Consider the following 21,155-nt stretch of genomic DNA (forward strand, 5'->3'; position numbering starts at 1 on the left):
AATGACACTTCGTTTGCAATTCTTTAAATTCTCATAAAAGGAATTATTTCCCCTTTTTTACAGAGGAGGTAACTCCAGCGCTTTTCCAACAATGCGTTTTTTTTTTCTTAATTAAATGAACAACTTTGGTGGGACAAATTAAGCAGAAGTTTATCTTCTGTGGTGATAAAAAAAAAAAAAAAATCACCAAATGGAAACGGATTAAATATGTGACGAAAGACAAACATCGAGAGAACCCCAAAAAAGGGTTGTCTCAAAAAGGGTACTGTTCCTGCATATACAGGAGCTTCTCCTTCTGGCACGTTTCTCCCTTTGACACCTTTAAATGGGACATACATCGAGTGAGGCTGCAGCTCACGTGGGGAGGAATAGGCAATTCCAGGAGAAGAAGAAAACTTGGGGAAAATTCCTTTGCCAGCTTCTTCTTTTCCTTACGTATTATAGGGCTGTCAAAATTTGCGCAGTTTATGCCCTTTCTGAGGCAACCTTTCTGCGACATCGAATAGGGAAACAATTGTCTTAATTTCTCTCCCCCCCCTCACATTTCGCAGTGGGTACGATTCCTTCTTGTGATTTCCACTTGGGAAGCAGTCGCTACACTCCAAAGAGGACGCTTTTATTTTTGCTCTCCCCAATTGTGATGACTCACTCTTTCTGCTAAACTTATGCAGACACCCTGGACAAAGTCCATATCGCCTTCGTTTCTTCCCTGCACATGTTTTTATCAGCCGAGATTTTAAGGCACACCTCCTCTCACTTCGTTCATTATAGCCCTCTGGAGAGTGAACCTTTGGATTGTTCACTTGGTCCTCATCCTTTTCCTTTTTCAAAAGGATACCTTTTCACAATTGGGGTGTTACATCGCGATGTGGATAATTAAGAAAAATAAATAAATAACGTGCGGTGAGAATGTGGAGAAAAACGAGGATGATCGTTGGGCTGCGAGTACAGTGCTGGTGAGACAAGGATGAAAAAAAAAAAAAAACAGGCAAACGAAGCGGTAAAGCAGGAAAGAGGAAAAGCAGTAAGCGACAAAATGCAAACCAGCGGGTAAAAAAAACCATGTAGAAACGCTGAATCGAAGGAACTGGGCAAATAACGCAAATTGCCAAGTAGTAGAAGTTCGGGAAAAAAATTAAAACACACCTTCGTGCACGAATGTGAAACTCACTTTTCATGTGTTACCCATAAACACATTTTTTTCGCTCCCTTGTGCTAAGATTCGAGAGTGTAATTGCGTAATAGTTAGGTGAAAATTGTGCAGAGATTTTTTTTTTTTTTTTCTCCTGATGATTTTTTGAAGTATTGTTTACTAGCCCATCTACTTAAAGCCCTGTCAGCTGGTCCCGCGTTTAGCTTTTTTTTTTTACATTTTGCTATCACATTCATGGGGTGTTCACCTCTGCGTCAGTAGGCATGCATACGAGCGTACATATGAGTCCATATGTGTATGTATTTGCTTACCTATGCACTCATTCCCGTCCGAGTAGAGACCCATTCGAGGCTTACTCTGCGCGGATAGCTGAACTCTCCCCCCACCTGTCAAACTGCTTTCGAAAAGTATAGAGGATAAAAAAGAAAAAAATATATTGCCCATCGAGGTAGTTTTTTTCTCCCCATCCATTTGGTACAACTTTCAAAGTGGCGAAGATGATAGATTTGTGTTTTGTCTGGAGCAATACCTAAGCGCAAGTTTCCCTCTCGTGAACTTCGGCGTCTTTCGTTTTCCGCTTCCCTTTTTCGCCTTCCATCTTCCCATTCCCGTCTTTCCCATTCCTAAATGTACTCCCCCCCTTTGTTAACCACTGCGCCGAACGATGGTGGATTACGACGACATCACGCACACTCTCCTGATAGAGAAAATCAAAATACAGTACGACTCAAATAGCCAGTGGAACAAATTCTTTAAATATAGCTTGAGGAACCCCCACTCCTTTGTCTACCCGGAGAGCACACACTTCGGTAGTTACGAGTGGAACGTCGTGCTTGTATCGGATGGGCGCGGGACCTGTCACATATTGTGTGTGCTTTGTATGGTCCTCACCGAGGGATAACCCCAACGTTGAGACGTAATCGCGTGCTGCTTCGCTACACCTGATAAAACCTTCTTTTCTGTCCCCCTGCCTCTCAGCGCAAAATGCCGACTTCGACTACTTCAGTAGCGCCCTCCAGGCGAAGGGGTACAAACTGAACAACGTGAGCCCTCTGAATGACGGCTACGGCGAGGTGATAACTGCATTTAGGGAGTGTTAAGGAGGAATGTGCGTAGCGTTAAGGATCCACGTGCGGACCTCTTCCGTGGTTCGGCCTGGTGGGGAGAAACCCACCATGTGAAACACAGGTGGCAGATCGAAGCAGGGAGATTCTTCCCAGTTGCCACTTCCCCCTTGCCACTCCCCCGCGAAAACGATTACGCGTCATTTTCACCGTTAACCCACGTGTACGCGCAGGATACCGGCGAGGAGAGGTACCTACTCGAAGTGGAAAAGCACCAAGGGAAAAACCTTAGCAAAGATGAAGACACACTGAACCGGAAAATCGTGTGCCTCTTCAAAGAATGCATGTTTTACTTCATGAGCTTTAACGATAAAGATGGACACATATTAGACAAGCCCTCCAGAAATTTAAACAAAAAAGACATAAAAGACAGCAGTGAGTATGAGCTTTTTAAAAGCCTAAGTGATTGTATCGTTCAGCTCCACGACTCCAAAGTTATGAAGCACCAGGCTCTCATCATGACTAGTGATTTTTGTGGACTGTTCACTCCAAAGCATGTAAAACTGACGAAATTTTCCGATGGGTTTTTAAATTTTTTGAAAGAGAATGATATAAAATACATGGACCTGTTCTATGAGGAGATGAAAAGAAATGAATTTTACAAGAAGAAGAAGGAGCATTATGATTATTTGAAGAATGCTTCTTTTGTCCCGCTTACCAAGGGGGAAATTTCCCTCGCCAATAAGAAAAAGAAGCCCGAAAGGGGGGTTGCAATCGGGGGAGGGGACCCTGTAGGGAAACGTGAGCCGGAGGGGAGCCCTCTGCAGGGGGAGTCCCCCCGTGGGGGCGATGCAGAAGGCGGAGCAGAGGCCTCCCTCCGAGGTTCAGTACTACCGAAGCAGACCTCCGCGACGAAGAAGAAAAAGACGAAGAAGAGAAAAATGACGGATGATTCCGACAAAGAGGACAGTAGCGCGTGCGCACAGATGGGCGCGCTCGTCAAGGGGGAGGAACAGGCGGATTGGGAAGCGCAAGAGGAAGGGAAAGACAAAGCGAGCCAAAAAGAGGGCGACGCTGCGGACAAATCGCGCTGCAGCGGAGCCAATCAGAGGAAGAAAAAAAAAAAGAGGAAAGATGACGATAGGAAGAAAAAGAAAGTTAAAAAGAAGAAAAAGGTCGACATCGAGGAGGGAACCACCACGGTAGAGGAACACCAGCTCGAATTGGTGCTGTACGAAAATGAAGACATCTGCAATTATCTGAACATAAGGAGTGAAGACAGGGCGTTGGGTCAGGGGGGAGACGCCAGCAGAACTGCCGCAGGGGAGAACCAAAATGAGAAGGAAAAAGAATATAAAAATACGAAGCAGGGTGAAAATCAAAGGAAGAGCCCCAATCAGCAGGCGATTACCAAGAATGCCAAAATTTTCCACATGTTGAACAAAAGAGTAGAATCCGATGAGTACATCTACAACGAAATAAAGGGAGACTTCATGAAGGAAATAAACCTACCGAATAACTACAACTATGATGTGAATGCAGTTCAGATCTGCGACAAAGACGTGAAGAATTTTTATCGCTGTGTCCTCAGACACATAAGTAAAAGAAAAGACAAATTAAAAATTTACTACATAATAAGTAACTTTCTATTTTTCTTTTCCAAAATGTATAAGAATACCATCAGCTTTCACGACAATGTACATAAAGACATCAACCGAAATTTCGATTATAAGAGTTTGATCATACAAGGGAATATGCTGCCGCACAATTTCTTCCTCCTCCTGAAAGCACTGCACCTGATGAGTCTTCACGAGCTGATAAAAAATTTCTACCTCTCTGTAGAGTACGACGAACGGAAGAACAAATGTCTGCACTTTTTAAACATAACGGAAAATAAATTTTACGAAAATTTCAAAAAATTTGAAAATAACATCAAAGCGAATTTTTCCCATGTTCATAAATTCCTACAGAACATGATCCCAATATATAACTTTTTGATAGTCAAGGGGAAGGTGTATTGTAACTCTGAGCAGTCTACCTTCTGCTTTGAGAACAACGACCTTTTACAGCTGACATATAATAGGAGCACATACGACAATAGGGGTGCCCTTGTTTTGTACGAGGGGGACGATGAGGGGGAGAGGGGTACTCGTCACCCGGGGGAAGCCAATAACAGGGATGATTCTTCCCATAACGGAATCGGTGTGACCAACCCGTACACTGCGTCCCACTATTTCTTGTATGACTCGACGAACACGCTGAGCATGAGCAGGGGACCCGCACACCTGAAAAAAGTTTACACAATAATTGACGACAAGGAAATGCATAAAGTAGTAAATGAGCTGGCCGACCTGAATGATAATTACACAAAAAATTTAATTACAGAGAGGAGACTTCTCTTCATTTTGGACTCCTACGAAAAGAACAATCTTTTTCAGAATGTCCTCTTCAGCGCGCCCTTTTTCGATACGTACATTTCGTTGGTTTTCCCCTTCTATGTAAATAACTACGTGAAAAAATACGAGCCGTTTATGCACATCCCGCTTTTCAAGCCGTCCTACTTTAACCTCCTCGCGGGGCACATCAAAAGGAGGAAGTGCCAGCGCGAAATGAAGGAGCAGCGCGCCCAGGGCAGCCAGCACACCGTTGACAAAATGTGTAACAACTTTTTCAGGAGCTCCCTCAACAGTATGCTCAACAGCAGGGCGGAAGGGGGAGCACCTCTGGGAGAGGCATCTGCAGAGGAGCCACCAGTTGAGGAGTCAGCAGCTGGAGAAGCACCTGCGAACAACCCCATCGTATCATCTTCCCCCCCGGAGGCCCCCCCCAGGAAGCACGAGCATGCCGTTGAGGAGGACCGCCTACACACCGCGCAGATTATCCAAAACATCATCGTGAACGAGCGCACAGCAAGAAAATCCGAACCGAGGGATATCCTCACGTGCATATTTGTCTTGATCACTGCGAATCACAACGCCCCCACGGAGGAGGAAAAGAAGGTCCGAGAAATAATCTTGCATGTCTTGAAGGGCAAAGAAATGGAGAATGCAAACCAGAAAATAAAGTACACCTTCAAATACAGAAACAACATTAGCGACGCCATAACCCTAAGCGAGATAGAAGTGCGTAAAGGGGATTTTTCAAAAATTTTTATTTTTGGCATTATCTTAAGTAACGATATATCTGGCTCCACCTTACAAGAGGAAATCCACTGTCTGTACAGCTTGCAGAGCACTCTACGGTGCAAGTACCCCTCGCGCAGGTTCGAATTGGAGGCCCAAGTTTTTACCTTTTACTGGGTGTACGACGTGCACGTGTATGGGTCCATTTTTCTGAACAGAAAGCAGAGGAGCCATGCGCTCTCCAGGGTCGGGGAGTCCTACCAGCTGCCTTACAACGTGCAGGTGGGGAAAAACGTCCTGCCATGACGCTATGCTACGTGTGCATTGGGGTTCACGTGTCGCAGTGTGCTGCTATTGTACGTGTTCATCTGTTTCTATGTGTTCATCTGTTTCTATGTGTTCATCTGTTTCTATGTGTTCATCTGCTTCTCTGTGTTCATCTGCTTCTCTGTGTTCATCTGCTTCTCTGTGTTCATCTGCTTCTCTGTGTTCATCTGCTTCTATGTGATTATCTGCTTATGTGCTCATGTGCGCGCACTTCACCCCTCCCCCCCCTTTCGCAGTGGAAGAGCCACCCCCTGTGGGGATACTACCTTTACATTATCCAAGACAGCATCGATAGCAAATACTCGGAGCAGACCATCTCCACCCTGCGAGACGAGCACGGCATAAACGTGCGCCTCTGCAGCGAAGAGTTCGACGTAAAACTTATCGAAACGGACATTAAAGAAGTGCTTCAGATGCACAACCTCGAATTAGAAGACCTCAAAAATGTCAACAAAAACATATTCCTAAACATCATTTTTTTGATTGAAAATGGACACCTCACGTATTTCAATTTCCACAACACGGAAATCATACGAATAAATCAGAGGAACAACTATCTGTGCATAAAGCTTCTTAAATCGAAGGTAACTTTCCCCTCCTTCAGTTTGAACACACCCCTGCTGAACGACTCCTGGCTCTCGGATGTGCTTGCCAGCGAGCAGCCCCTCCCCTTTGACGCCTACTTCTACAAATTTTGATAGCCCCGATGTAAAGGGCTCACCGGGAAAGTGCGAAGAAGCACAGGTGAGAAGGTGCCCAAGTGAAAATAAATAAATTACACAAATATGCACACATATAGACCCGATGCCGAAAAAGCGCTATTCGCGCGGAGGCAGATACCACAATCTCCTGAGCTATCCCAACTTGGAGTGCCCATTTCGAGGCCCACTCCTCACCGCATCCGCTGTCCCTACTTACCCTCCTCAGAGGGGTAAAACCACCCCTCCAGCATTTCACCAGCCCAGTTATGTAATTTCCCCCCGAATCTGTCAATTTTCCGCATTTTAAAAAGCGCGGGGCGTCTCCCCGTTTGCGACAATTTGAATACGCGTTTGAGCCGCCCGCTTGGCAGGCCCCCTCTCCACACTGTGCGTACATCTGTCCATCTATGCGTACGTCTGTCCATCCGAGCATGCGTCTATCTATCCGTGCGTATGTCCATTCATCCGTGCGTATGTCCATTCATCCGTGCGTATGTCCATTCATCCGTGCGTACGTCCGTCGATCCGTGCGCAAAACAATTTTTAACTTTTTTTAAGTGAACAAAAAAAAGAAATGAATTCGAAAATGATTAAGATTTTAATTTTTTAAAAAGACAAGTCGAGAAGCAAATGGGAAGAAATAAAAAAAACTAAGAAGTAAAAAATAAAATAAAAATGAAATAATACCCAAATGGACACAACAATGCGGATTTGTTCGCTTGACAGGGAACCATTCTGGCGGGCAACAGGTTGGCCTGTTTTTTTCTGTTACACACATAGTGCATGAGAAAACAAACTGGACGTTTCTTTTATTTTTTCTTCCACGTCGTAGAATTTTAAAAATTGGTCTGCCTTGGTAAAGCACTTCTTCGTTGCAGCCAGAGGGTGGGACACCGGATGAGGCACCACAATGGCGGTTACTTGTTCAGGTTTTCTGTGGGGGAAAGGGGAAAAAAAAAGAGGCACATAAAAGAGGCACATAAAATAGGCACATAAAAGAGGCATATAAAAGAGGCACATAAAAAAGGCACCTAAAATAGGCATATAAAACAAGCCTCTTTACACAAGAACACGTATGCACAACCGCACAACTGTCAGGACAAATCTGCCCAGGCACACATCCCCTGCGCGAGGCGCGCGGAGAACAAACAGAAAGAGCATTCTTAATATACTTTTTTTTAATGGAGTTGAAATACCAATGTTATTTTTTCTCTTCGTGGAATGACTGGGTGGCGCGACGTGGTTCTTCCAATTGCCACTGCCAGTGTCAGTGGCCCCGTTTCTGCTGCTCACACTGTTGCTGTGACTTGCGTGAGGAAAACTGCTTTTCTTTCCCTTATTGATCAGGGACGTATTCATGAAATTATTGCCAACGTCGGAATGTCTTATGATAGTATTTTGCCTCATGATGTTAGCGACGTTTTGTGTGTCTCCTCCTTTTGTCTTAACATCAAATGATGAGCTCATGCTCCGTTCGTAGAGGTATTTCTTTCTCTTATCCATTTGAAAAGACGGTAATTTGGTATTACTTAGCGAATTATCCACTCGGTTCGCTCTGCTTCTGTGCTGATGGTTTGCTCCACTGTTCAAGGTGCTACTGCCGTTGCTGCCTAGGGCTAAGGATTCCACATTTTTGCCCCTTGAAGAAATGGAGGCAGATTTCACGCTGTTAGATCCACCCATAATGTCCCTTTGACTTTCGTACTTCTTTATTAAATACTTTACGTTCGTTTTTGACTTTGTAAGGGGTCTATCGTGGCCCCCTCCCGTGGCAGCTCCCGCACAGAAGGAAGACCCGTTTTGCCTGTCTCCACTGATTACACTGGACCCTCCGTAATCAGACCACTTGTATTTCCCGTCGTTCGACTTGCCCCTCTTCAGCACGCAATGGGGTTTCTCCTCTGCAGTCATTGTCTTATCCGTGTGGGGAGTCCGTGACGTATGCTCAGTGTACTGCGGGGTTCTACTTCTTAGGGTGCTCCCCCCCCTAGTTTTCCCCCTCACGTCTGCACTGGTTCTCTCTTTGGCAGGGTCTTTAACTCCCATTTGTGTCTTACTTACCACCTCTGCGCTGCTTCGAAGTCGGGTCTGTTGTACGGTCTGAGTGGGGGGTCCAGGGGGAAACCTCTCCCCTGCCGCTGACTCGCTTGATTCCCCACGCAGAGATGTCCTTTTTATGGAGAAGCTTCCCTGCCCATCGACATGTTCTCCTTTACTCTCCCCTTCCGCTGCGAAGACGCTAATGCGATAATCTGTTTTATTCCCTTGTGTGTCCTCTTCATTGTGTATATTTTTATGACCACTAGGAGGATTATCATTTGTGTGTTTCTGCTCCGCTTGGTACTTGCTCGGGTCGGAGTAAAAGTGGCTCTTCTTAGCCTGGCTCTCTCCCCTTCTTTGATGATCTGTGTGTGTCTGCAGCGGATCTTCATTTTGGTCCCCTCCACGTCTTCTATGTGCTTCAAATCTGCTACTGTTAAAAATATTCAGGGGGTCCTTCTTATCGTATAAAGCACTGGGGTTATGCTTCTTTTCTCCGGAGTGGCTTTCCATTCCTTCTTTAGGGACAATCCCTGAGTTGGCACCCCTCTGATTCGGTTCACTCTCTTTACTGTCTTTCACGAGGAAGCCGTAATCTCCCTTCTCAGCCATACCACAGGGTGACTCCCTCAGAGCAGAATCATATTTGAATCGCAATTCATTCATGTCAATATTTTCCACAGTTTCGTTTCGTAGGTAAATACTGCGACTAATAAATGTCACGTCATTCTTTTCCTTTTCGGGAAGGTTATTTTGGGTGCTACGTCCATGTGTTAGGTCGTTCCGATGGCGGTTTTTGTCTTCTTCGTCTTCTTCTTCTTCCCCCCTTTGATTGGTTTTCTCTGGGTTGCCTCCTTCTTCGTCTTCCTCCCTCTGATCGTTTTTCTCCGGATTGCCTTCATCCTTTCGCTCGGTTAGATTCCTCTCCCCGTTCATCAAATTGGGCACCTTTTGATCGTCTTGCTGGATTACATTCGTTTCGCTCCGTTTTTCTGGCCGGTGGTTTTCCTCGAGGGGGTCTCTTACGGGGTGGTCTTTTGGACCGTCTTCCTTTTCACTGTCCCCCTTTGAATCATCTACCTTTGCAGCGTCCCCCTTTGTACAGTCCCCCGAAGCGATCTCCTCGCCCCCTGCAGGGGGCTGCTTCTCCAATTCCTTCGGGATCCTATACATGGTGCAAAGGAAGTTATAATCCGATACGAGGTCAACACTCTGAAGAACATCATCCAGCACCTCCGTATTCTCCAATTCGTTAATGTAATCCAAAATAGCTGCCTTCAAATGCTCATACTTCTTTGAGCTGAATGCCACTTCATTCACATTCATCATTTTTAGCGATTCAAGGAACTCTCTTTTCTTGTGTACTGCATCATCGATGGAGAGATCGAAATTGTTGTAAATAATTTCTGAGTCGAAATTGGCAGACTGACTGAATACATTTTTGTAGGAACTAAAAATGGGTTCTTCTAATCTTTCCAGATCTTCATGCTGATGTAGAAACTTCTCGAAGGAGAAATCCAATCCATAGAACTCTCCTGATGTGTTTAGATTGATCGTTGGCACGCAGTTTCTCACATCTTTATTCAGCAACATTTCCATTTTGTAATAATAGAAGGTTAGATTGAGCGAGTGTGTTTTCTTAATTTCGTGATTTATATAGGCTAGTAAAATTAGTGGATTGTTTTTTTTGATTCCATAAAAGATAAGTTGAATGAAAAAAAGGTACTTTGTCATGAAGTCCATTCTGCTTTCGTGTACTTTTTTTGCTTCTTCTCTGGAGTAGGCGGTCTCGTTTGTGTTGTTGCATCCTGGCTTCAGCGCATCCGCAGTGGGCTCATTGTCTACGTCTTGGGTGACACTCGCCGTCCTGCTGGTACCGCTCAATCGAAGCTGCAAGCTGCTCCGTCGAAGCTGTGTATTGCCTGATCTCATCTGCGTGTTGCTCCCTCGCGGGGGGATGCTGCCCCTTCCCGAATTGCTCCCCCGGCCCGTTCCGAGACTTCCCCTCACGGAGCCGAAGCCTGGCCTCGCCGGGTTGCAACAGCTCAGGGTGTCATTGTTCCCGACGGGGCAGCTCGAAGTCACCGCGCCGCTTCCAGAAGTGGTTGCACCGTTGCCTGTAGTTACTACACCGCTCCCAGTAGCCACTCCACCGCTTCCCTCCCCGGCGATGTTACCCCCACCACAGGGAACCGCGCCCAAGTTTTCATAATAAATCGTGCGACAGTCAAAAATGGAATGGTCTAAGATTTCCCCCGGGAGGACGCCGCCCCCCTCGCCAGTCGCATCCTCGCTGAGCCTTTCACTGACCCGCTCACTATTGCATATCTTCTTGCTATAAAACGACCCAGAGTTGTGACTTCCCCCGACGAGAAGATCATTCTGCTCGCCCTCCATTTTCCTCTTCCTGTTCCGATCGCCCTGGATCCTACCCAAGTAAATGTCATATCGGTTCAGGCTTAAAAAGAGAAGATGCAGAATCCTGTAGACGAAAGGATTGTCTTTCCGATCTTCCTCACAAATTTTGTTCATAATCTTTTTATAAATTTTATTCAATATCTTGATGTATGTGTTTGTGTAGATATAGAATTCACTGGTATCACTGAGATCATCCAACAGAATCTTGCTATTCTTCATGATGTCGAACCCTAGGTTTAGGGACACGTTACAGACATATTCAAGGATCTTCGAGTGGCTTGTCAGAAATTCTCTCCCCAGTAGGTTGTTAAGAATGCTGGTTACGAGACTTCTCGCGATGGACCCATTTTTAAAAAAGTAAATGTACCTATTGGTGTGAATGACCTTGGTATATATACTCAAACAGACTATCGTATTTATAAAAAAAAAGGAGAAATGATTGAAGGAGAGTCTTGCGATGCAGCTTTTCTTCTTCATTAGAATGTCCACCAACAGGACATTACTTAGGATCGCATTGAAGTGAATGAACGATGCATTTATGTCCTTCGAAAAGCTTTTCTGGAATAGGAACCTCAGCGAGTAATTCGCTCCCTTAATTAGGGTGATAAACAAATTGAAGTTTTTAAAAATGTAGTTGCCGTTTTCCTTTAGGATGAAATTCCCGTTTTTGCTTTTCTTCCCGACCTGCACGATGTTGTCAACGATGATCTTGCACACCTGGAGTGGAAGGAAGAAGTGGCGGTATTAAATCCAGATGGAGTGCATTAGGCGGGATAAACCGCTGCTACCCGCCAGCGAGGCGTACACGAAATGAAAGGAACTCTCCCAAATGGAAACAGACAGGGGTACTCACCTTCGAAATGGTCTCCACATCATTGGAGTAGAGAAAAGAAGCCAAGTATACGAAGCGGAAGTACACCAGAGAATTCTCATAGCTGTTTGAGCCCTCCACCTTGTCATTATTTTTAGATTCCAGAATGTGGAAAATTTCTTTATTCCTCGAGTAGCTATTTGCTTCAATTGCAAACTTTAAATTGTTGGAGATGCTCACGTAGGATATTTGGTCGTTCATGTAGTCTTCATTTGTCCGATCCATTTCGATTTCTTCGATTTTTTTTTTTACCTCTAGAACTTCCTCGACGTTTTTGCGGAACTCGTTCACGTGTCCTGTGGGGTGGGGAGAAGAAGTGAGTAACACGGAAGGATAATAGGCACGCGTCATACACGCAGGACAGACAAAACAGACAGGTAGCCGATTCTACGCATAGATTGCGGATCGCCAACGCGTCTGGCGCGCGGAGATTGATTCAACTCACCTTCCACTTCCTTCCTTATGGAGTTCCTCTGACTTGCGTTGTTCTTCAAGTAGGCCGCCAGTTCGGGGTTTCCCTCCTCTTTGGAAATGCCTGAGAATTATACGTGCAGTGTATGGAAGGGACAAAGTGGGCAGAGGGGGCAAGGGACAATCACGATAAACTAATAAACCGAACAAACGGCAAGGACACAATTCACGAAAAGGGGGGCATCAAAATAGTCAAGCATTCAGACAGAGTCTAAAAAGGCCGTGCAAATTTAATTAAAAAAAAAAAAAAAAAAGGCGAAAATTTTAAGCGTTACACGTGCAACAGTGGTGTAATAATGGGAGTGAAAAAAAAGAAAAAAAGGGCATTTAGCATGATAAGAAAGCATGGAATATACTCTAGACGTTAGGCTAATGTACACATGTGGACTTAATGCACATGACACTCGGTAGAGAATAGAAATCAAATGAAGCATGAAGAGTCGGCTAAGACTCTTCATTGTGGAAAAAAAAAAAAAGAAAAAATTAATATATGTTTATATTTATATCTGTGTATATGTATGAATAAATAGGTCTGCACGTGTGGATGTGACCCACGGTAGTGCATATCGTCTTGGGGAAGACAGTCCTCCCCGCTGTGCATTTGCCTGGCTGCATACGACGTGGGGGTGAACGAGTCTGCTGAACATGGACCCCTTTTGTTTGTTCTCCCTTTATTATAACCACTGTTGTGTTGCGTATTCTTTTTTGTCACATTTACACGATGCATAGGAAACGTAGTAACTACTAGGGTGTGTACACGTTCATGTAAGTTCAGGCACGAGGACACATGCATCGATGTGCTTTCTTTTGTTTCGCTTATTCGTTTCGTTTATTTTGTTTGTCTTTTCTTTTTTTTTTGTACCTTCGGAGTCGTCACTTTGGTAGGAGCTGTTATTCTCGTCGTCTAACGGGGGGGATGAACGGGGAATGGAGCAATGGGGACACGCTCGGGGAGACAAATAAATGGTGGCGGTGGTGGTGGAAGGTGAAGGGAAGTCGATCTCCCCAGATAAGCGGTTCCTTCAGTGGGTACTGTGGCTGCTTTCAACTCCATCGGGTTGGCCTCCACTCGCAGTGGTTGCCTCCTTTCCGCCACATCACTTCAACTTACCTTCAGTGTCCTTCGGGGAAATCTTGTAATCTGGGCAGTTTTCAACAAATTCGTCAACTTTCCTTTTTAGATAGGTCGAGATGTCGTCGTTGTCAATGCACCTGAGGGAGAGTCACGGGGTGTTAGCGACTGGTCAGGAGGCGCATCCCTGGGGGTCCGAATGGGCCACGCAAAGAGGGGAGGTTCAAAAAAAGACTCCAAATAGCGGCAATGGGGGTAATAGTGCCAATATGGCCAATAATGCCTCCAATAAAGACACCCACGCCACAGCCGCACACCCGCACAGCGCACTCACTTGTAGAAGTTGGGGCAGAAGGACTGGATGTTCGCGAAAATCTTCAGGCAGTACATCGTCACGTTTTTGTTTTTGCTGTGAATTGTGAACACCTGCAAAATTTTCATCACGTCCTTCTCCAGATGCAGGCATTTCTCCTTGTACAGGATGATGAGCTTCAAGATTATGTCCAGCGAGTCGCATATACGCCTGTGCAGAAAGAAATGAAACGAAATGGAATGAAACGGAATGAAATAAAATGAAATAAAATGATATAATGATCATACAGGTGGACACACGGATGTCATGGGCCAATATGAGCACACAGGTGAAGGGTACATCTGTTGACCCATCACGATGATGATTTTTTTTCCTCCCCCCTTCGACTCACTTCTGGTTGCACAAGGAAAGGTTCTTCAACAGGAGGGAAAAGTAAAGCTTGTGATCCGAGATATAGCACAGACAGAGGAGGATTTCCTTCAGTTTTTCTAAAGTGGGCGAGTTGTTTTGACGGCGGAAATGAGACATGTGTGAGAAGCATGTAGGCATGTACACACAGGGGCATACAGAGTGGGACACTCTCACTTGGATACTCCCACCGCGACACTCACACCGGGATCATCACACGTGAGATCATTCCCGCCCGGGAAAGGAACTCACTTCGCATCTCCGAGGAGGTCACCTCGCTGTTCATGCGGTCCCAAATGAAGTTGACCAAAATGACCAGCTCCTGCTCATTCAGGTACACATAGTTGTCTTCAATCGTTTTTAGAATTATCCGCAGCAAATTTATGCAGGCGCAGAGCAGCTCGTTGTTGTTTTGGTGGCCATTCAGTGTGTAGAAGATCCACTTGAGCAGCAAGTCCAGGAAGCCTGACTTGGAGAAAAACGTCGACTGGTTGGAGCTGTTGCTCAGGTAGTCCTTAAAAAAGAGGATGCTCCTGCGTAGGGGGGAAACACAAAGTAGGATGAGAAGTTGGAAGAGCGGCAAGACAAAGTTGGATGAGAAGTGGCTGCAAGGTCCCTAACACCACGATTGCTCACCTGTTAACCATATTCGCATTGTCACTAAACATGTGCTGAATCAGTTCCGAACTGCTGAACGGCTTGAATTCCCTCATGAGGTAGTTGGTGTGTGCCTGATCAAGGTGCTTCTCCCACTTCAAAGTATCCACCTTTATTTTGTGATAAGGGGGAAATTCAATTTTTAGAATTTTATTTTTGCTAATGGAGCTAAGCCTTTTAATGCTCCTCGATTTAGACATGGTCGGAGTGGTGGCACTCAGACTATTTTCGTTGTTTGAAATTCTCTTCATTTGTGAACTGTTAGACATAACAATGGAGTAAAAGGAGAAGTCCTCCTTTGATATCTTCATTTGATTTATAATGTCATGGAGACACTCCTTCTTGTGAAGAGATAATTTTTCATAGATTTCTAAAAAAATGGTTCCCTTGTACTTTGCATAGATATGATCCAACACTATGCTAGCCTTTTGCCTGACTTGTTCACTGTCATCAAAAAAGAGGTCCAGATAAAATCTCAGGACCTTCTTCTTAATAACGTTTTCGTTTAAAAGCAGAATGTGGTTGCTATTGATATTGTTAATGAGCACTTGTATTTTGTTCCTCTTGGCGGGTCGCTTTCCTTGGCTATCCAGACGGCCACTCGATTGACCACTCGCATGGATGGCAGCAGTAGTCCCCCCCTCCTCCCGCATATTGCTCAACTTCTCGCTCATAATGAACCCATTTATATGCCCAATGTATTTCGAAATCCCCACGTTCTTACACATACAGGAGAGTAACTTATCGATCTGTTCAATGCTGACGTCTGCGTCTTCAATCATCCGGATGATGCAATCCAGGATGGTATCCACGAATAGGTCCACATTATCCCTTAACGAAAACATGAGGACATACAGCAGCTCCGCGCATTTGCTCTTACTGATACTTAGAATTCGCTGCATGGTGTCTTTGTTAAGAAGGACCTCTAGCTTGTTGGGGTTAATATAGTATTTTCCCACCTTCTCGATTATGTTAATAATTTTTTGGATGTGATTACTGGTGTGGTTTCCTTCGCTCATTATATGGTTCACGTGCTGCTTAACCATGTCACTTATGTTGACCATTTTTTCTTCCTCGTCTTCTCCGTCCTCCTCCGGTTGGTAATCTTGGTCGACATCCCCATCTCTTTCGTCTTCCCCCTCGTCGTATTCTACCTGGTCGTTCCCATTTTCCACTTTCCACTTCTCCTGAGCATCCGATCCTTTCATGCGAGCGGAGAACTGCTCCTCACCGTCCTCTTTCTTTGCAATTATTTTGGTGCTCTTATAATTTAGGTACGCATTTGTGTAGTCTATTTCGACCGTGTTGCTGTGAGCCCTCGAGGGGGGTTCCTCTTGGTTGCCGTCCTCCCATTTGGTGTTTCGGCCGCGTAAATGAGCACTAGTTTGATCCCCTGGATGGCCCCTTGGATGACCGCTAACATGGCCGCTAACCTGGGAGTCCCCCCCCTGTGGCTCCTCGTCCCATTGGGGCGCAAACAGCACCGGGGGAGCAGCCCCGGGGTTCTTGCCCCGTTCCCCAGCACGGACGCTACCACTGATACCACCGATACCACCACTTCCACCGCTGCACTTGTTCGTATCCGCCGTGTGCACCAACGAGGCTGAGGACTGCAGCGCCTGCCTCTGCACGAAGCGCTCCACGTCCTCCTTCGATTTAACCAACTTCCGGATATTCTCGGAGATGCCCTCCAAGTGGGACAGTACATATTTGTCCCCATAATTCCTGCTCAACAGTTGCAACAGAAGCATTGACGAGTTTTTCAAATTTGTGTTCTTCGAGTCGACAAATTTTTTTAGGAAAAAGATGAGACTCTTTACGTTAACGCTGGGGGTGGAGGATCCATTCCCGGAGGAGCCATTCGCAGAGGAACTCCCTCCCGTGTTCGGACCCGAGTTGGCCCCCCTGGAGAGAAACAACTTCTGCAACATTTTGATACATTCCTCACACTTCTTAGCATTCTTCGCGTCACTGTTCTTTATCAAGATATCCATAATGACGTTGTTGTCGAAATAGTGGAAGCATTTCTGAAGGAAGTTGTTGCAAAGGACGCTGTCCTTTTTGTCCTTCGTCTTTTCCATGTAAAGTGGAATGAGGACATTCATAACTTTAACAAAGTGGGGGTTGTTCCCTTGGTGGATATTAAAATGGTATAGGTGATCCACCAGATGATTGAAAAAGTCATATATTGAATTATTCAACTGGATGTACTTGCCTTTAAAATCGTAGCAATTTTTTTTTATAAAATGTAGCAGCTGCTCTAGATGCACATTGGCCATGTTCATTTCGGAGCTGATCCATTTGATCAACTCTTGTATGGCTTCTATCTTCGTGGCGTAGTTATTTGACTTCAGGCTGGTGGTGATGGTCCTGGGTAGCACCGATTCGATGTTATCGCCTTGGCTGGCGGCACCGCTGCTTCCTACACCAGTAGCGACACCACTTGCTCCACCGCTTCCTACGCCAGTTGCTACGCCATTTCCTACGCCACTTCCTCCCCCGCTTCCTGCGCCATTTCCTCCGCCACTTCTCGCACCGCCGCTTTCCGGCTTGGTCTTCCCCCCCCCGCTGCCGCCCGAGCAGAGCGCCAAAATGGACTTCTTCTTGTTCGAGGGGAGGGAGCTGAAGAAGGAGGGGTGCACCTCTTCCCCGAAATTCGTCACAATGAGGGAGTAAAGTTTGCATGCCATGTTCTTAATATTCGCAACGGTGTCGTTCAGCAGATGCTTTGTGATTTCGATGATGGAAACCACGTTCTTCTTGTCCACATAATCAAACACTTTGAGCAGAAAATCAAGGGTAACCATTCTCGTGTTATTATTTTTATCCTTCAGATTCTTCGACAAATCATCGATAAAAATATCCATATTATAAACACAAATCGCCTTGGTCAAGCATTCCATGCACGCATTGGATACTTGCTTGTTTGAATCCTTCAATTTTGCACACAGGACGAAAGAGAAGGACTTCACCGTGGTATATATCTCTTTTTCAAACTTCTCAATCAGCATGTGAAGTAGCTTAAGGGTAGACACAACGACGGGGAGAGCAGACTCATTTTTTAGGAGCTTACTAATTATGTTTAAAATGGTGCTAATATATGGCGTCTTCTTAATTACACATTTGGCCTTCATTTTGTCGTATAAAAGATTGATGGCTTCAACTTTGATTTTCCATGGCAATAAGTTTTCATTGCTCAAGGAGTTGTTACTACTGTTGTTGTTTCCGCTGTTTCCACTGTTTCCGCTTCTTCCACTGCTGACGTTCTTGTCGATGCATCCTTCGAGGACTCTTTTTTCCCACTGCTTTGTGCAGATTTCCTTGAAAACGTCAGCCTCTTCAATTAAGTTGTTTAGATTATTTGAGAAGGAGTTATCATGAAGACGGTTATCTTCATCTATCATGCCATCTCCGCTGAGCCCACGCTGACCACTACTGCACTGGTTTAGGAGGTAGGTACTCGCCCAGGGTTTCGCCCCTGGTCCTCTTTGGTACTCCTCCTTCTGCAGTTCCTTGGTGATGTAGTTCTTCTGTTGACTATTCAGCTCGTTCAAAATGCAGTTTTGAAATTCTGCGTTTTTTATCTGGCTGAGCATTTCAATATAGAGGAGATAAAAATTGGTCTTCACACCTTTATCCATCATTTCGTTAAATTTGAAGCAGAACTTGTTTATCGTCTTCACGCATATGACAGAGGCTCCAAAATTGGTCAGAAGTCTGTGTAACAGCTGGAGAACCGATGAGATGACCTTGATCTTAACCCCCTTAATGTTGGACACCGATTTGTTTGCCTTCAAATATATCCCATGCATATGTTCGCACAGAATAGTTAAGATATTTACGGTTATCTTATCGCTGGAACAAAACTCAATTATCTTACTCACAATGTTGTAACCACTGTCAAATGACTTGGCGTTGGTTAAAATTTTCTCAATTAGCACCGTATCAATTTTTGAAAAAATGGAAAATAATTTGTTCTTCACATCGTTAACAAACGAGTTTATTAACTCTTCCTCATTTTGGTACTCCTCCTTGAAGTTATAGGAGTGAATCTCCTTCAGTACACTGAAATACTCTGCTATCATTTCGGCTGCCTTTATCTGACATATTAAATTGTTGTCTCCTAGATATTTAAGAACTCTGTCTTCATCTTGAAAAAGCAGATTAACCATCTCCATCTTTTCCTTCGTATTATCTTGACTGGTGAAACATTTAATCACTTCGTTATATCCATGCACTCGAAATTTTACCTGACTGCTGCTTACTCGTACTGTTAAGTCGATCTTTGACAGATCTTCTGTCAAATCTTCTGTCTGAACTTCTGTGTCTTCTTCTCCGCCACCTATTTTGCTTCCACCCGTTCGGTCATTTGCACTTGCGGTGTTGGTCATGTTCTCTCTTTTGTCATATGTTCTATGAACACTGGTTTGCCCTTTTTGAGCCTTCTCGTCCTTTCCCTGGGCCATGCTTCCCTTCAGCTTACTCATGTTTTTTCCCACGACCCCTCCGCCTAACGCCCCCTTGGCGAGTTCTCTCTGGAGCAGCTGCTCGAAAATATCACCGCTGTTGTTTTCGCTGTCCTCCGCGTTGAAGTGGCTGTTCAGCGCGCTTTCATTCGGCGCTGCATCTCTGGCCGGCTTCTCATCGCGAAGGTTTCCATCGCGAACGTTACCATCACCGCCGCTATTCCCGCCACGCCCGGGGTTGTCACCTTTCACTGCGCCTTTCCCCATCTCCTGCTCCTCCGCCGCGTTCCCCATGTCCCCCCTCAGGGGCCCCGTGCGCCCGTGCACGACGCTCTTCCCTATTCGCAGGAACCGCCTGTTGTCCATCGCAGGACGTCCTCCAGAGCTTCGAAATGGGCTTCTATCTTGGGTTCCTCTCCTATGCTTCTTGTGATGCGTATAGCATGTGTAACCCGTGTAACGCGTGCAGCCTGTGTAACACCTGTGTTTCTCTCTACCGGGGAAGAGGGGATAGGCCGCCCGCACAGTGGGGTGCCGAATTAGCAGTTCTCGCGTGGACAAACGGAAAAAGAAAAAGCGAAGGAAGGAGGGACAGAAGGATGGGCAGCCGGAAGGGCAAACGGTTGGGCTCTTTTACCCTCGACCAATTGAGGAGACACTCTTACGCGAACGACAGACGGTGCGTCATTCCGTGTGCGGATACGTTTATACAGACATGCCTGTGATCCGCGGCCTCTCCGCGTGGGCCAGACGCAGGCACTGCTTCCTAGCTGGACTGGACAGAAATGCAAAAATGTAGAAGCGAGGAAATGAGAAAGCGAGAAAATGAGAAAATGCTCTGAATGGCTAACTGGAGCGGCTAAAATAATACGAAATAAAATAAACACGGAAATAAGAAGGACGCGCCTCCCTTCTTTCCGAAAGTGCATGCCTCTTTAATTCATTCGTGCCAATTGATTAATTTTTAAATGCAGAGATGATACGGATGCAGAAAGACAATAAAGGGATGGGAAAATTGTCCACGTCATGTAAAACGCGCACATGCACGCATCTACACCGCGCTATGGGGAAAATTACTTGCTTTAACAAAAAAAAAAAAAAAAAAAAAGATGCGAAATGGGGGTAAAAATAACACTTCCCGATAACGTAAAAACACCGCTTCTTTATCTAAGGGTGGTTATTTCCCCCCGTGTGCGTTTCTCCTTGTTTCCGAGGACGCCCCTTAGGTGATTTTCCAGAGAGGCACTGGGACGCAAATTTTCCCAGTGTAAACTGAGGATAGGCAAATAATTGCGCATACACGAATGGAACGAATGTTCACATGGCACGCACGTAAAACGAATAGTCACTTGGCACACGCGTGGGCGAGCGGAACACTCATCGCGTAAATGCATAAAACGAATAAAACGAATGGAACGAATAGCCACGAAAATGCTAAGGAACAAATGAACATGACACTTGTATGCACATGGGCACACCAACACGAATTAACCATACACTCACGTGTTTTTGTGAGCGCCAGGAAGGAAATATGTCTCTTTAAAAAAACAAAAAAAGAAGCAAAAAGGGAACACGCATACGTTTGTAAAATTGTATACATATGGATGCATGTCATAAATGATTTTACTTAGATCTATGCGTCATTAGGAAAAGGTGTAACTCTGCATTTTACGAAAAAAAAAAAAAAAAAAAAAAAAGATACCTAAAAATGCATTTTTCTTAAGGGACGTAAACAATTAGATTTATTCATTTCCAAATGTGACAGTATGACAATTTCACGAGTCGATCTGCTTTTTTCCCTTTTCCATGATACTTCTGATGAGGCAGTTTATTACTCATTTGCCAAGTTTTCTTCCCCGTGGGGCTATTTTCCGCTGACTTACGCCACCACAGATTTCACAACGCACACTTTTGAAGCTCCTAACGGGGGTAAATTTTTCTTTTTTTTAACGCTACAGATAAGCGGTTGCTTAAAAATTAAAGAGGGGAAGAATGACATAATATTCCTTTTTTTTTTTTTTAACATTGACAAGAGAGTGTTCCTTTTTTTTATATGCCAAATGATTTTTTGG

At 45.1% G+C, this 21,155-nt stretch overlaps 2 protein-coding genes across 2 annotated transcripts; one reads left to right on the forward strand and one right to left on the reverse strand.

Moving 5' to 3' along the window:
* Positions 1-1,817: 1,817 nt before the first annotated feature.
* C922_00037 (hypothetical protein) lies at positions 1,818-6,364 on the forward strand (the record flags this gene model as incomplete). The annotated part of the gene is made up of 4 exons (XM_008815654.1): positions 1,818-1,962; positions 2,132-2,226; positions 2,451-5,621; positions 5,903-6,364. The coding sequence occupies 4 exons, from the start codon at positions 1,818-1,820 to the stop codon at positions 6,362-6,364; spliced, it is 3,873 nt and encodes a 1,290-aa protein (XP_008813876.1).
* A 920-nt stretch (positions 6,365-7,284) lies between these two features.
* On the reverse strand, positions 7,285-19,449 carry C922_00038 (hypothetical protein; the record flags this gene model as incomplete). Its single annotated transcript, XM_008815655.1, has 10 exons — positions 7,285-7,301; positions 7,564-11,542; positions 11,679-11,992; positions 12,142-12,231; positions 13,030-13,071; positions 13,279-13,379; positions 13,574-13,762; positions 13,944-14,040; positions 14,213-14,493; positions 14,597-19,449. 10 exons carry the CDS (start codon positions 19,447-19,449, stop codon positions 7,285-7,287), a joined length of 9,963 nt encoding a protein of 3,320 aa, XP_008813877.1.
* Between the last annotated feature and the right edge of the window lie 1,706 nt (positions 19,450-21,155).

Source organism: Plasmodium inui, assembly GCF_000524495.1.
Source record: "Plasmodium inui San Antonio 1 unplaced genomic scaffold supercont1.1, whole genome shotgun sequence".
Lineage (NCBI taxonomy): Eukaryota > Apicomplexa > Aconoidasida > Haemosporida > Plasmodiidae > Plasmodium > Plasmodium inui.